The sequence below is a fragment of the Mercenaria mercenaria genome, chromosome 5, assembly GCF_021730395.1.
Source record: "Mercenaria mercenaria strain notata chromosome 5, MADL_Memer_1, whole genome shotgun sequence".
NCBI lineage: Eukaryota > Metazoa > Mollusca > Bivalvia > Venerida > Veneridae > Mercenaria > Mercenaria mercenaria.
The window spans coordinates 67,604,745-67,620,720 of NC_069365.1; the positions used below are offsets into that span (position 1 = coordinate 67,604,745).

A 15,976-nucleotide genomic window follows, 5' to 3' on the forward strand; every position below is an offset into this window, starting at 1 on the left:
TATCTTAACAACGCCAAATGGCATGCTTAAAAGCCTTTTGTCAAGTGCATTTAGACATATCTAATTACAGAATCTGTTCAGATTGCCTGTCGATTGCAATAACTCGTTCCTAAAGAGGAAGCCAAACAGAAGTAAATTGTGATATTTATTCTTCTGTTGTTTAATTTAGACATTACTTAACCAATTTGTCTGCAGAGATAAAATTATAGTGAAACTGAATGCGTTTGCGTTTATTTGTTCTTACGGGTGATTACAATAAGTTTCTTTTTGGCAGCAGCCTCAAGGTTGTATGCCAAATTCTAGGAACTGCATCATCTTGTTTATTTGTCTTGAATATTCAAAAGATAATTCAAATAAGATTTCTCTTTTAGTTTATTTATTAATATTGCAAATAAATTGATTCTTTTACATATCTAAACTATCTCAGATTACACTAAAATACATACAAAAGCATACTTTTTATGGTTTATTGTTTTTAGGTAGACCTAAGCGGTTCCAGTGGTTCTGCTTTTATTTTGTAATTTGGCATTTATTGTCTTCATCTACCGGTTACTTCATAGTTCATAGTATCCATTGCAAGCTTTGCATATAGTTGGTTATTAGTTTTGTCATTTGTATATACTAGGAGGTTATTATCAAGGCACACCAGCCTTGTTTATAATATTTTTATTGCGTATGATCCATTCGCAAAATAATTAAATATGTGCGTGTAATGTGCGGGAACGTCAAAGCTGTCTGATAACATTAACCTTATTTCCTTCCAACATTTTTAATGCATTCTATGACCGTAGTTTTTGTGGCAGTCTTACATCACCACATTAAAAGAGAAATCTAGCGAAATTATGGGATTTTTTGTAAAAGAAAATGATGATTGTTTCTCTGCGCACCCGGACGTGTGTCTGGTATCGTTAGAAGTGTGCAAAATATCGGTATCTCGCACACCAGGTCTCACGACCACTTATATCGACCCCATACTGGTCATATATGTTTAATTTCAGTACAAATACATTACTACTTTTAGTAACGTTTAGTTATTGGAATTAACACTCTACCGGTCCTGTAAGTAACGTAATTAATTTTTTCAAACTTTATTGTCGTAGCTCAGGCTTTTTTTTGAAATTGATCTCCTTTTTGTTTTTGCTGGGTTCAAAGTCACAACGACACAATTATAGGTAATGTGATGAGATTCCAGCGGTTTTTGATAGTGGTAGAAGATCGTAAGCTGTTCTAGGCATTATTTAAGGCCTAGGTTGACACCGAGTAGAACCACCGACATGACGTATGCCAGCTCGATAGTTACCTTACATGAAAGCATTATACACCTAAAGCGAGGTTTCGAACCCACACTGGTAAGGGGCAATTATTTCGACCTAAAGTTAATAGTACTGGTAATGCCAAACAATTCTACCACAAGGAATATGAGTATATCACACCCTGACTGTATTGGGGATATTGTTTAGAAACTTTCCTTTTGTATAAGTTAAATTGAGTATCTGCGTATATGATTCGTTAGGCTATATCACATCAGAATGTTCGTGTTTGACGTGCCTTTCGTTATAATGACATGTTTTAGGGATTCGCTAGTTTTACGTGTATTTACACTATTTCGTATGTTTGAGTATGATGTTGACTATGAGAAGGGCTTTAACTGTTGTAAACTGCCGTGTGTTGTTTGCTTCCACTGACCTATCCGATGCGGTGCTGCGCAGTGTTTCTGTCTCTCCGCAGTGTACTTGCTCGGTACTTATTTTACTTTGTCATTATATTCATTCTGTACATATTAATTCATAAATCTCTCTAAAAGTTTTGATCTTATTCAATCTTTGACATTGATAAACTCTATATACTACATAAGCGGTAAATGTCTAGATGTTTATCTAATTGTCTTAATGTGAATTGCCAAGACCTTCTGAATTCTCAAAATTGTCAATAAAACATTGTTTTGCCTGAGAAAAGCCAATGGCTGAACAATACTATTGCCAAATGTCAATACATTATATTTTCTCACAGAATTCAAACTGATTTAATTAGAATGTGTCAAAACTAAGTTATATCACGTGATCAAAACACAATATTGTCATTTTATTTTGAATTATAAAGGTATTTACGAAAGAAATATATTTGAAAAAGGCTAATAATCAGTATATCTAAATCTGTTCATAAATTCCTATTTAACCGGTATCATTAAACCTTGTATTATCAAGTTAAGAAGAAGATATATCAATACATTCTGTTTCGAAACTATTGAAGACAGGGTAAATTTAGAAATCTATACTTAGTCAGGAGCAAATAACAACACGGATATAAGTTTGGCAGCGCTCCTCTTCGAAAACACTGTATATGTACTGTAGTTCCGTATTTATTTGATATGCTTCATATGATATTAAAACAATATATGCCTTGTTTTTTCTTATTCGAACATGTCCTTTGAGATTTTCCAAGTTGCAAACAAAATGGTTTCCAATGTGTATTTTTCAAGTCAAATTGGTATTTTTTTCTATATTTTCCGGAAGGATTTATAGACAGTTTTAACTTGGAAACTTTTCACATTTTTGGAAGAATTAAACATTTTTCTTTTACGGTTGTTTAGCATAACATAAATTTCATTTACCAATTAGGTGGGATATATCTACTGGAATATAAATCTAAATATTCACTTTAACAGCACTGCATAACAAAAATGCATAACAAAGATTTCATATGAAACAATTAACTAAACTTAAAGCAATGGAATGTACATTTTGATCAAGTATTTTATGCAAATCTTAATATTATTATAATATCTTACAATTAGGTAATAATAGATAATTGATTCAAATGTAGAAACTTTTCATGATCATACGTATCCGACCTGAATTTAATTTAAAAAATAGTCATTCTCAAAATAGGGATAACATTCAATGAGAGGTCTAACAGATTCAAAATTATGGTTCAATACCGACAACATAGAGCATAGATAAAAATATAGAAAGGAAGGTATATTTTCTAAACTGACATTGACTTTCAAAACAACATTTCCATCTGGATAATTTGCCTATTATAATATCTTGAAATTTATTGTTTTCCCAGCATTTAAAATTTCATTTTTATTCGATCTAAAAGGAAAAAAATAATCCACAGCTGAAAAGAGAGCATTGTTCAAACATAGAATCACAAATATATTTTGCATTCATGAATATTGAATATTTATATTTCTTGCTAAGCCAATAATTTCTCAACATAAATAACATTTTTTATTCAGCTGAATTTTATATATATATATATATATAACTTTATATTAATTTATTATCAATTTGAAACAAGTTCTATAACTTTTACTTATCACCCTCGACAACTCATTTCTGAGGTTTTCTACCGCCACATGTAAAAAAGGGAAGCCAGTTCCACATTAATGTTGTGCCTAACAGCACGAGGGCTACAGACACTTTTTCATTGGTACTCCACAATTAAGCTACCGAAGCTATAAACTATCAAATAAACCTACCTGAACATTTATGTTTTTGTAAGAGGTTGATTAGCCAACAGTCTAATTTCATTTGCAAAGATACCCCCTTTCAATAAAGACAAGATAAAATGTGTTTCTTGTAAGAACATGGCAATATTTTTGTTATTATCATTCTTCATATACATCTTTAAATCCCATAGAACTATTGTACTTTTTATAATACTTTGCAAAGATATTGCGCGTAACGTCATTAAACAGATATGAAATGCAAAGCAAAAGAAACAAAGAAGCAGTGACTGGAATCTACATTGATCATAACCATCAAAATATATATTGAACCGCTTTAAAATAACAACGCTTTTTTATGTTCAGGCAAAAAATAATTGTGAATATATGCATAAAGTTGATTCTCTAATTTCTGATATTTTATTTTTAAATCACTCATGCGTGAAGACGGGGTAAATGATTTAGGAATTTTTATCATGATTTCCGGTCTGCGATAAATTTTATGAGAAATATGAGGCTAGTATTGATGAAAATCCCTATCTGTCCTAAAATTATTTTTTTTCTTTACACGATGTAGACATGGGTAATATCCACGTTTTTTTCAGTCCTAGGGTACATAGGATTGATTTTACAACACAAATGGAAATTCCAATTACCACGCTCATCGCATGGGGCTGTTTTGATCTTTGAAATTTTCCATATTTCTAGGTAACGAAAAATAAAGTGAAGAAAAAATGATGATATTTATATTCGCTGATTTGATCAGCATATCAGGCGAAAGGCATACACTGTAATTATTTGACTTTCACTTTAGTAAAGCGTCTCATTTTTGTAGTGTGTAAAATAGGAGTTATTAAGAGCTGTGTAAGTGGTGCGTTTCTAAAGCGGTTCAGTGTACATGAAGCAGTAATCAAAGTACCATGGCCCTTGACTGATTGTATCAATTAAAAGGATCGCGGAAGCGGCACCTGAATTTCGCACTTTATACAATTCAAACTTGAGACCTCCTAGCAAAGATTCATTACTACTACCCACACATTTAGCTTACTTTGCATATTTTTTCAAATCATCCTTCCGTATCATGAACTGTTATTAAAGTCTTCGACTTACTGGATTGTTCATGAACTTTCTTCAGTAAATTAAAAACTACCAGGGCAAATATGAAACATGCAAACATGACGACGCTCAAAGTCAAAAGCGAATAAATGAACCACATCTGTGAAATTTTGTCCATAAGGTGTCCAACTAAAAGTGGTATCGCCATGTTTCCAACACACATGAAAACAAAGAAAATACTGGTCATTTTACCTGTAAGCGTTCTAACGTTTTGAGATAGCCACGAGAAGACTAACCCAAAAATGGCAGACATTCCATACCCAACAATAACAATGGAAACCCAAACTAGAATATCTTTACCAAACACCACAGCGAGCAAAAGTAATACAGCACCAGACATTAAAATTGAGAAAAATGTAACAATCATTGTAGAAATATTCACGAATTTCACAATTATTACACCAGATAAACGCCCTATTGCAAATGCAATCCAAAAGACAGAGGAGGCGGTGGATCCCCTTGCTTTACTCCACTTCAGCTCTGATATGATAAAAGTCATAAGGAACCCTATAAAGCAGTGTTCACTTACAACATAAAACAGTAACACCAATGCTAAAAGTATTGTAAATATAACTTTCATTTTCTTACCTAGGAAGTATCGTATTTTGGACATATCTGTTTCCCTTTTTGAGAATTCTTTTAGAGAAACCTTATAGATATTACCATATGCAAAGCTCACAAGCAAATACAAGCATGCCGATACTAAGCAAACAAGTGATGTTATACTATATGGAACGTAAATTTGAGTTTTTCCGTATTTTACTAATGTGGTGTTGACATAAATTCCAGGTTGTGTAGGGATATCTCTAACATCTAATGGCGATGTAGTTACTTTCTGGTATATCGATGTCACCGTAGACGAATTTGAAAGAACTGAGTCGTACTGGCTATCAACGTTAATTCTTTCGGCTAGAAACGGCTGCGAAATCAAAGGTGATACAATTGCCCCGGCACTATATGCAAAGTGCACAGCTTGCATAAAAGGTCCAGCATTCTGCTTCCACACAACAACCATGTCAGCGGTACCAGCTATAAATAAAAAAGGTCAAATCATTCTTGTTTTTCATACTCAAGCTACCAAGTGCTTAAATACTGAACAAAATTGATTTCACAATTTACAACAAAAATAATACATGTGCGTAAAAGATCTTTCATTCCTGTACACTAGATACTACATTTGCATTTACTGTTCACTTGAACAAAGCATTTTGACACTGCACAAATATGTTCTATGTCATCTTATCGCTCGTTTACGAAAAGAAAAAGACTTGTTTCACATACACACAGTATGAAGTACCGTAGCATAATTTTATTACAATTATGGCGTCAGAAGGAGAACAAAAAACCTGTATCAACTGCAGCAGCGAACACCCCGTGAAAAACGTGCACAACAAGCATCGCAGCAAAATGAAAGCACCAGGGAGTGATAGCTGCCACAACACCCATACCAAGGACAATCGAGATGAAAACGGCGACTTTATTGAAGTGGTCGTAGGCAAATCCTGCACAGACTGAACCCAGCAGTCCTCTGAAGAGCACAGTATAACATATTTTTATAACTGAGAAAACAGTTTTTAAATATTCCTATCGCAATTCAGACTTGGTTATAAATTTAACGCTTAGCCTTACATTTTGAAAAAAAATCAAACACCAACAGATCCAAAAATGAAACTTTAACAGCTTATAAACATTTATATTACTCTACAAATCAATTGTCATGTCAGCAAACTAATATATACATTTTATTCTGGAAAAGGACTTCATAAAGGCTTTTGGACAGCTAAACGCCTTTTAAAAACTCACCATTTTCAAAGAACTGTTACATATCTTCGTTTTGATGCATATGCAATAATGTCCCAGGTATTAAATACATGCGTATTTGGGTCCATATGTTTGCTTTTAATCTATTTTAACGAGCAAGTTTATTACTTATATACTCTTCCTTTTTGTAGGCATTTTTGTAGGCACATGTTAAACTGACATCTGGCGTAACATGTTTGGAGTCCAGAGCGACGTTAAGTGAGTCCCGTTCCATAATATTATTGGAACTGTAATCCTCTGTCATAACTCTTCTTTGCCTTATACCTTACTAATTATCACAAATTTTTACGTTGGTGATCTGTAGTAGTAGCATATAATAGTTTGCTGATACAGTAAAGAAAGATGACTTTCGGTAGATAGATGTTTTATTTTTAATGTTAATTTCATAACCTTATTTACCCCAATGATTTTGCTGTAAATATCCAGGACGCAGTTGAAAGATCTTCATCTATTATCAGTCTTAAATCGGGGAAAGTGGGACCAATTAAAGCGCTTCTCCATCCCTGCAATTGAAATTTGAGCGGTGTTCATATAACGACGTATATTTTACAGTTCTGCAACAAAAAGCAACAAAGTTTCCTAGCTTTCATATCGTGTAAAATTGAACAATTCTGAAAATTAATATTAAAGGCACTGGACTCCAGATCGTGCGACAACAAAAAAAAAAAAGAAATTTATTTAGATATCTGGAAATTCATGCTATAATTCTTAAGAATGCTTTGAAACTTAATTACTGACAGACTATATGTAATAGAAACACATGAGAATTAGTTGTTTTTACTATTTTTTACAATGAAAATCGAAAAGCGTTTGTAACTCTTTACTCAAGGTATACTGCCTTACTGTAATTATAAATATCTATATATAACGCTCTTGATATACAAAATCCTCCGTAACGGTACTGGTAACGACAGCGGAAAAGTTCTTTCTTGCCGCGACGGTCCGGGTTTGATTCCCAACGCGGGCATCCTTTTTCTTAATTTGGCATTTTAAAGATTGTTTAGAAACAAGAAATCATATTCTAAATTAATATTATAATATGAACAAACTTTAATTTTAAAGAAAGATCATTTTTAGCCAAAGTCTGGAGGTCAGTGCCTTTAAACCCTTATTCAAAAAAGGTAAAATCCGCAATTACGATTAGACTTGATAGACTTGAAATTTATATTAAAATAAAGAGATTTAGCAAGATGTAAATATTTTACACTTGCTTGCTAATCTGTAGATGACAACATCTTACCAGTGCAAACATACTGATAAAGACGCAAGCCGTATGAAAAAGTCGATGTCTATATTCCATGTCTTTTGCCCTCCTACCAAGTAACGTCCCTTTCTTGATATCATTTCCCTCGTGTTCGATTTCGGCTTCAAAAGCCTCTACTGGATGTGTTTCAAGTTCATTTTTTACTTCTGTTTTGTCATCCATGGTAGGCTACATAATATCCGTCATCACATCAACCATTTTGTATTATTTTCCATTAAACTTATACTGACTGTCTGTTTCGTAGTTTTATAGATTACATTATGTAATTATTTGATTTCAGAAAATAGATAAATTCCAAGCATTAACTAATATCATAAAACACTTTGAAAAATGCCTTTGGCTACATAAGTGTCATATCTACTCATTTATTAAACTTTTAGGTCACATCATTACTATCTGTTAAAGTAAATTGACCATATTTGATTATTTTAAAGTTGAAAGATAAGGTATACGGCTGGTTTTACGATAAGTCTTGTAAAAGAACAATTAGCGCACACTCCTGTGGATTGTTTTGTGCTGTTACAAAAATTATTCTAACAATTAAATTTAATCAGATCGTGTTAAAAGATGCAGTAGGTAAAAATTACGTAAAATTAAGAACTGTAATATTCGGATTTCGCAAAAGGGTATTTGCAAAATATCAGGTATTGCGTTAGAAGATTTGTGGATTTGTTTTGTGTAATTATTGGATTAATAAATGAATGCGTGCGCATTACTTTTGACTGATGGGAAAACTCATCCAGTACAAAGGCATTTCACGAGAAATGGAAATATTTTGATTGCTAATTTCAGTTTTCGAAGAGAGAGCATTACCTTCTGAATGAAGATACCACAAAATGTGAAAGTCAAATTATAAAAATTAAACGACTCAGTACATACAAGAGATCTTTTTTATTCCATCCTGCAAACCGTCAAGAAAAAAATTGTAATTCATATTTAGATTTCCCCTAACAAAGTGATATCATTAGCTTTTCGCAGCGTCTGCAAATACCAGGTCTGGCTTTCGATTGCACGAAATATGATTAAATGTTTGATGTAGAAAGGGTAGTCTTCAAGTGATTAATGACGCTATGAAAGCTGTTATGATTAGTTTGAGTGTTTGAGTGACAGAATGCCAATACAGCTTCAAAACATATAGAAATACCATCCAAGACAAATTGCATACAATTATTACATAATCAGTTGAGGATGTCTTTCTCCGAATTATTTTGATTAGTTTAGCTGATGACTTATAATTCCACTCCATACTTTTACATGTACGCCTGCGCACACAATGTTTATTTCTTAAACTGAAAAATACTTGGGAGTGTAATGAGAGGGAGGAGGGAGATAATAAGACCGAGGAGTAAAAATATGATTGGTTGATGTCTACTGTTGACACTTTTTAAAACCTTTGTTGTGAATAATGTTAATGTCTATCAGATATTTCAAGCACTGTGGGCCGAATTGATTCTTTAACTTCATTGACATATTGCTTTAATATACATAATTATATAAAGTATGCAAATCTCTTATAATTGATGCAATCTTAAGTATTTAACAGATGAGTTTATAATACGGAATTGGTGAAAAATATAGGAATCAAATTAATCACGAATAAAAAAAAATCTGTTTGTATTTTGTAATTTTGTTTTTGTGTGACATGTTACTTATATGCATTTTGAAAAGAGCTAAAGACTGGTATAGAGATCAATTAAAAGTGCGCTAAATTAATTAATTATCGCATACAAATTAATAGTTTTAGATAGGATAATGTATATGTTGCCCCATATTATATACTTCTACTGTCTCTGATTTATATACATATTTGAATTGTATCAGGTCAATATGTTTTGCCCTGTATATTATTTACTTTTTCTTCTGTCACTGGTCTACATATGTCACCCTATATGATAAGTATTTCTTCTGTCACTGGTCAGTTTATTTAGTTCTTCTGTCGCAAGTCGATATATATAACCCTGTACAATGAATAATTCTATTGTCGCTGGTCTGTATGTAAACCTGTAAAATAAATATTTCTTCTGTACCTGGTCTATAATATTATATGCTGCTCTAAATAATATATACTTCTACTGTTACTGGTCTATATATATGTTGCCTTGTATGATATATACTTCTGCTTCGCTGGCCTATTTTTAACGATATATTCTTGAAAATAAATTATTTTTATAACAAACGCTACTTTCATGTATAGACTTCTTGTAGAGGTTACCGTCATATGTTCTTATTAAGAACGTTTTGATCTAGTAGTTATTGATATTTTTATAGCGATGAATTATGTAGAGAGGTTGTCAGGATGAAATGGTTCAAAATATAATGCATATTTTATACATCGAAAGTGTATTCACAGAACCCAATAACTACTAAATCGAAACGTTCTTTACCCTTATCATGCTGAACACGATTGATTCTGCTTTTTTCGCCATTCAGTCAGTATCATTTTTGGTAAGCTCCCCTTTTAACAATTAATGGTACTGTCCAAATTGAAAGATGGACAAGTTCATTATAGAAATTTAGCAGGGTAAGGGTTAATGAACACATATAACGGTTACCTCTTCAAGACGCGTCTCTTTATGACAGAAGTGCTTGTTATAAACATAAGCTTTTTGCAAGAAAATATAAGTTTGATACTCAACTAATGCATTCGGTACAAAATACCATGGATACTCTGGATGTAAGCTGCATACTGCTGTTTTTTACGTTATATTAAAAAATACATTAGTACCAATATCAATAAAACAATCACTCATTCAATAGATACGTTCCATTACAAATGTACTTTAAGTAGCTATTTGATCTACATGTATTGGTTTATAAAGTAGTACTGGTATTTGATGCAATATAAATATGCATATCATAACTGACTAATGGTAAAGTAAATTTATAAAAATTAGATGACTAAGTATGAACAAAAGATTTCAAGAGGCCCCGTCTCACTCCGTATTACAACAAATCAGACAACAAAATCAAATACTGTATAAGAATTTTCTTTTCCTACAAGTGGTTTCGTTAACCTTTCGCAGCGTCCTCAAATTCCATGTCTTGCTGGGGATTGCACAAAATCATGAAATATGACAGAATGTTTAACGAATAAAGTGTAGACTTCGTATGATTAATGAGGCAATGGAAGTTTGAGGTTTTGAGTGACAGAATGTCAATACATCCTCACAACAAATAGGCAAAACTAGCCAAGACAAATTGCTTACAACTATTACATAATCATTAGAGGTCAATACATCCTCACAACAAAAAGGAAAACCAGTCAAGACAAATGGCATGAATTATAACATTATCATCAGACGATATGGCACAACTAGGTACCGTAGAAAAGCATAGGCTTTTATATGTACGTACGTGTGCAAAATGTTATTTCTTAAACTGAAGACCACTTGAAAACTGATATAAATTAAAACAAGTCTATCAGGATTAATGATTATATTTTGGCAAATCATAATGGCATATTCATTATCCTACCTTTTCAATATTGTTGATTGCTTGTTTGGGCTTGAATGTAAACGCCTGCTACAACATATATTTAAAAATGCAATCGTATTACAGACCAGTTGTTTCCATTATGTATATGTAAAGTTCTCCCTAACTACAATTTTTCGAATGAATTACTTAATTTAGATAAAGTTATAAAGTTTTACTACAATACAAAGAAGAAAAGATCTTGCGATTTTCATTATTTACAGTCCAGACAAGTTTCTTGAGGTATATATAGCTGATGGATACCAACCCCCATAGCATTCTGTTACTCGAAGGTTGAACTTTCAAGGTTTTACAGCCTGCGATTGGCTACGATTTTTTAAGCATCTGGATGTTAGATTACAGTAGGCTGTTGAACGCGTATGCATGAAGGCCGTGTGTACGCCATTACAAACTCGTGTACCACCTAGGTAACACACAAGTATAACAAACATGTTAAAGAAAGTAGTATGATGTTCGACACAAAAAGACATTTGAAGTACATATTATAAAATATTGAAAATATATAAAAGAAAGGTTTTTTGTATTCTTGTAAATATGACAGTATAACGAAATATACAGAGATATTATTGTATAGTTATATATAGGCTAACATACCATTGTTTTATTATAAATGGTCATTTTTCCAGTGAACTTCCTGAACTGATCGGATTTCCCCAGGGGTCTGTTCTTGGGCCCCGCTTTTCCTGATATATTAATAATGACTTGCCAGACTCGGTCAAATGTAACGCAAGAATATTTGCAGATGACATCATAATATACCTTACCAACAACTCCATTTCAGATAATATATCTCTGCAACAAGACCTCATTAGCTTAGAAACCTGGGAGAAGACATGGTCCATGGAGTTCAACCAGGACAAGTGTGAAGTCCTTAGAATCTTTAGAAAGAAAAATCCTGTGGTCTACCCCTACAAACTTCACAATATAGAGTTAAAAACTTGTGAGGCAGCTAAATACCTTGACATAACTATTTCCAAAGATCTAAACTGGTCCAAACACATTGACAATATCACTTCCAAAGCAACTTCCACTCTTCGCTTCATACAACGAAATGTCAAAACTGACAATAAAAAGGTCAAAATTGCTGCCTATAACACCTACGTCCGCCCTCAACTGGAGTACTGTTCAAGCGTCTGGCATCCTTGGCAAAAAACCTTTACTGGCAAAGTCGAAAATGTCCAAAGGTCAGCTGCTAGGTATGTCATGTACGACTACAGTTACACCAGTAGTGTTACACAAATGCTGAAAACGTTAGAATGGAATACAAACCAATATAGAAGGTTACACAGTTCATTAGTAATGTTTTATAAAATAAGGACCCAGACAGTTGCAGTCGACAATCTCATCTTATTCCAACTAGGAACCTAATTACTTAATTCCCATGTTTCACACTCAGTACTTTTCTAACTCCTACTTCCCAAGGACCATCCGAATCTGGAACTCCCTACCAACTTACGTCAAATCTAGCCCCAGTCTCAGTATTTTTAGAGAGAGACTGGCGGTGGTCAGTATGTAATTCTATTGCCTCTGTCCTATTTTAACTATAGCATACTGTCTTTTTAATCTTTTTTTCTTTTAACATTGTAACATATCATTTCTTTAACAATTGTTTCTCTGACAGCGCCGCCCAGTGATGGTCGGAAATCGACGGTTGGGTGAAAGATGTAGATGTAAATGTAAATCTCAAATAATTTTTTGTTTAGTGAAATGAATTATGTACAATTTAATATGCTCAGTTTGTGATACATCTTGGAAAAAATCAAATCGAATAGTGGTTTTCTTGATCAGAAAATTTTTCATTTGGTAGGAATATTGAAACAATATTTTTCGCATATTTACATAAAACATCTTTTATATTAAATCTAGACTACACATATTTAACAGCCGAACAATACGGCCTCGGGAGAACATATCGATCAAACTTGCATTACATTTTGCATTAACAGTTGTACACTGCGGATATATATGACATCGTTAGAAGACAAATAGACGCATTCCTAAGATGTCGGGAAATAGCTTTAAGCTAATGTTTTTGTTATATATAGTATCCGACGTTAAATAAAGTTTCTTGTATCTTGTATCTTGTAAAGAAGTTGTTTTACATAAATCCAATATAAACACATTGTGCCTTGTCAGTAAAAGTCATATAGGGCCAGATTCAGAGTAACGCTTTTGTTAAATGTCGCCAAACTTTATTTACTTTGAAATTGCTAAAGCTGTATACGTTAAACGGACAACAGATTTTACGGAATCTAATGATTCGATGTATTTTGCAAATTTGGAAAAGCAGTAGAGTTTACACGTTTTTTCGTGCTAGAGAATTCCGAGAATTGATTGGTGCAATAGCCCTGAATGCACCAACAAAACCCGAGGGACACTGCAGGTGTTGTAACATGAAACAAACGTGTGTTATAGCTATTCTTGCATAAAACACAACCAAAATGCTGGAAATATCGAATATACAAGACTTTTCAGCTGACTTCAGCCAATCAAAGCCGGTCATTTCACGTTGTTATATATAGACACATGTTAATATGCATTCCAGGGGCTACTGTATGCATCCTTGTGTGCCGGGTGTACATTTATAAGTGTAGCACATATTGACTTATGAAAAGTTCTTATTAAAATCTAAAACAAGTGTAACTGCCCCTTTCTTTGATGTAATCGGTATACAATGAAACCTTAGCTGTCTTTACAGAACGTACAGGTGTCGTGAAATGCTGAGAGACCACAATTCTGCCTGCTTCATGCTGTTCTTCACACTTTTTGAAATGTAAACACTATCGTGTAATAGAAATGGACACACGTGTACATTTTTTCACATGGTGAACATGGATTGGCTGAAACAACTCCCGGTAGTAATTAGTGCGCATGCTCACCAAAACAGACCGAAAGAAAATCAGAGGTTCGTCACGGGAGTTCGACTAACCTCCAAGAGCAAATCTCGAGACAAATCTCTGATTGATAAGAATGTGAAAAAGCAAATGAAAAGATTTCTACTTCGACAAAAGCTGAAAAGGATTCCATTATTTGTTTATGTTAGACCCGGAACAGCATATCTAAAACGTTCTCCAACAACGCATGCCCACGAGAATATTCTTGTTTGCGCATGCCCGAAATCTTCAAAAATACCAAAGGTTTTATGCAAGAATGACCGTTAAGAAAACTTTTTATGTGTGTATTAGTATACGCCTTTACAAATTAAAAACAAATAGTAAGTAAGATTTCTATTCTCCGTACTGTTAGAAAATAGAATTATGGTGATTATATTAAAAAGTATTAACCATTTTGCATTTTAAACTTCTGTTCAAATAAATATCATTCGCAGGGTGCATTTCAAGCACAAGAGCATGTTTTAGACGCCAAGCAAGTAACAAACATTAAGGTAGTTCTGAACGTTCTGATAGTATTTTTTCTACTATACAGAGTTTGATTAAACCCTGATTTTTCAAAACTTCAGAATGTACTTAGAAAATTAGGCAAATAAAAAGATAAGGTTGTTCGCTTGAGTTTTTGCTAGAAAGATTTGAAAAATTTGGACACCACACAAGTTGTCATAATGGAAAACTATGGGAAAATCACAATTTTGATAAAATTTTCGCAATAAAATTTTTTCTACGATGTAGATTTTAATGAAATTTCTCTCGATTATAAACCAATGTATGGTCTATAATATGGCAAAATAAAATGTGTTGATCCGTGTGCTTGTTTTTAAGATATTTAACCATGATTAAAGAGATTCGCAAATATAAACCTGATATTGAAACATTATTTGGAATTATTTAACGTGTAAAACTTTTTCATATCATATCTTATCTCTAGGAAGATAAAACTGTTGCCATTTTAATAATTTTACTCACAGGTTGCCATCTATTCATTAAATAATTTTGTTTCCGTATGCCGAATCCAGGCTTTATTCTACGTTATCCGGATAATGACTTCACGCCATTATTTCCGGTTAATCAAACGTCGTGCAGAACTACCTTAACATAAATTGAAGCAGCGTATTAAAATGTGAAAATGGTAGCGTTGTTCAATTTCAAAACTTGTAGGAAAAATCCTATGGTGTTCATTATCAGATAAGATTGTTTCTAATTTACACTTGTTACCCTTGATACATCGATACCTAGAAATGGTTTTATACAAATTTGAATGAAATTTGAAACAAGCGATCATTATTCTGGCCGCCGTGTCTGATGCGTCTAACAGTTAGGTCAGGACATGCACTTCGATTGCTAAAATTGCCAACGGCTCGATCGAGTTTTCAGTAAAAACTCTTAAAACCGGGAACAAGATTTTACAGAGATCTGTGTGAGGTATATGTATTATGAATGTCTATTCTAATATAGTTTTCTGCCAGTATTATGTTCAATGTCTTTTAGTTTTGTTTTTAAAACATGCATGGTTCCTTTTTGTTAGATATTGAAAATGAAAAACTAGATAAATCATTTAACACAAAAGTCTCTCATTATAAAATATCATTTTAATCAGACTTTAAGACGAAAAGAACGTTTATCTTAATTTCATGGAAATCATTGGTTTGTACAGCATACCGGTATATACCTACCATTTTATTGTAAAATATCTACGCAACAACATCAATCCAAATAACACTTTGTTTACTGTCATAAAATATCAACATTATTAGCTTGCCCGAATTGCGCTGCAATTTGGACAATGTATTAATTCTGATAAACAAAGCCTGCTCTGTATCATTCTACATCGTCTTAATTTAATAAGAATATTTACACATTTCTTGTTCGTTTGTAAACATAAAAAGTACGTTTTATCAAACAACACTGTTGAACAGCCAAACAATACAGCCTAGGGAA

At 32.9% G+C, this 15,976-nt stretch overlaps 1 protein-coding gene across 1 annotated transcript; it reads right to left on the reverse strand.

The window, feature by feature from the left end:
- Positions 1 to 400: 400 nt before the first annotated feature.
- On the reverse strand, positions 401 to 8,036 carry LOC123559100 (sodium-dependent glucose transporter 1A-like). Its single transcript, XM_045350914.2, has 4 exons — positions 7,629 to 8,036; positions 6,788 to 6,891; positions 5,914 to 6,095; positions 401 to 5,596 (listed from the first exon to the last, which is right to left on the reverse strand). The coding sequence occupies exons 1-4, from the start codon at positions 7,812 to 7,814 to the stop codon at positions 4,518 to 4,520; spliced, it is 1,551 nt and encodes a 516-aa protein (XP_045206849.1). The 5' UTR covers positions 7,815 to 8,036; the 3' UTR covers positions 401 to 4,517.
- Positions 8,037 to 15,976: the final 7,940 nt, after the last annotated feature.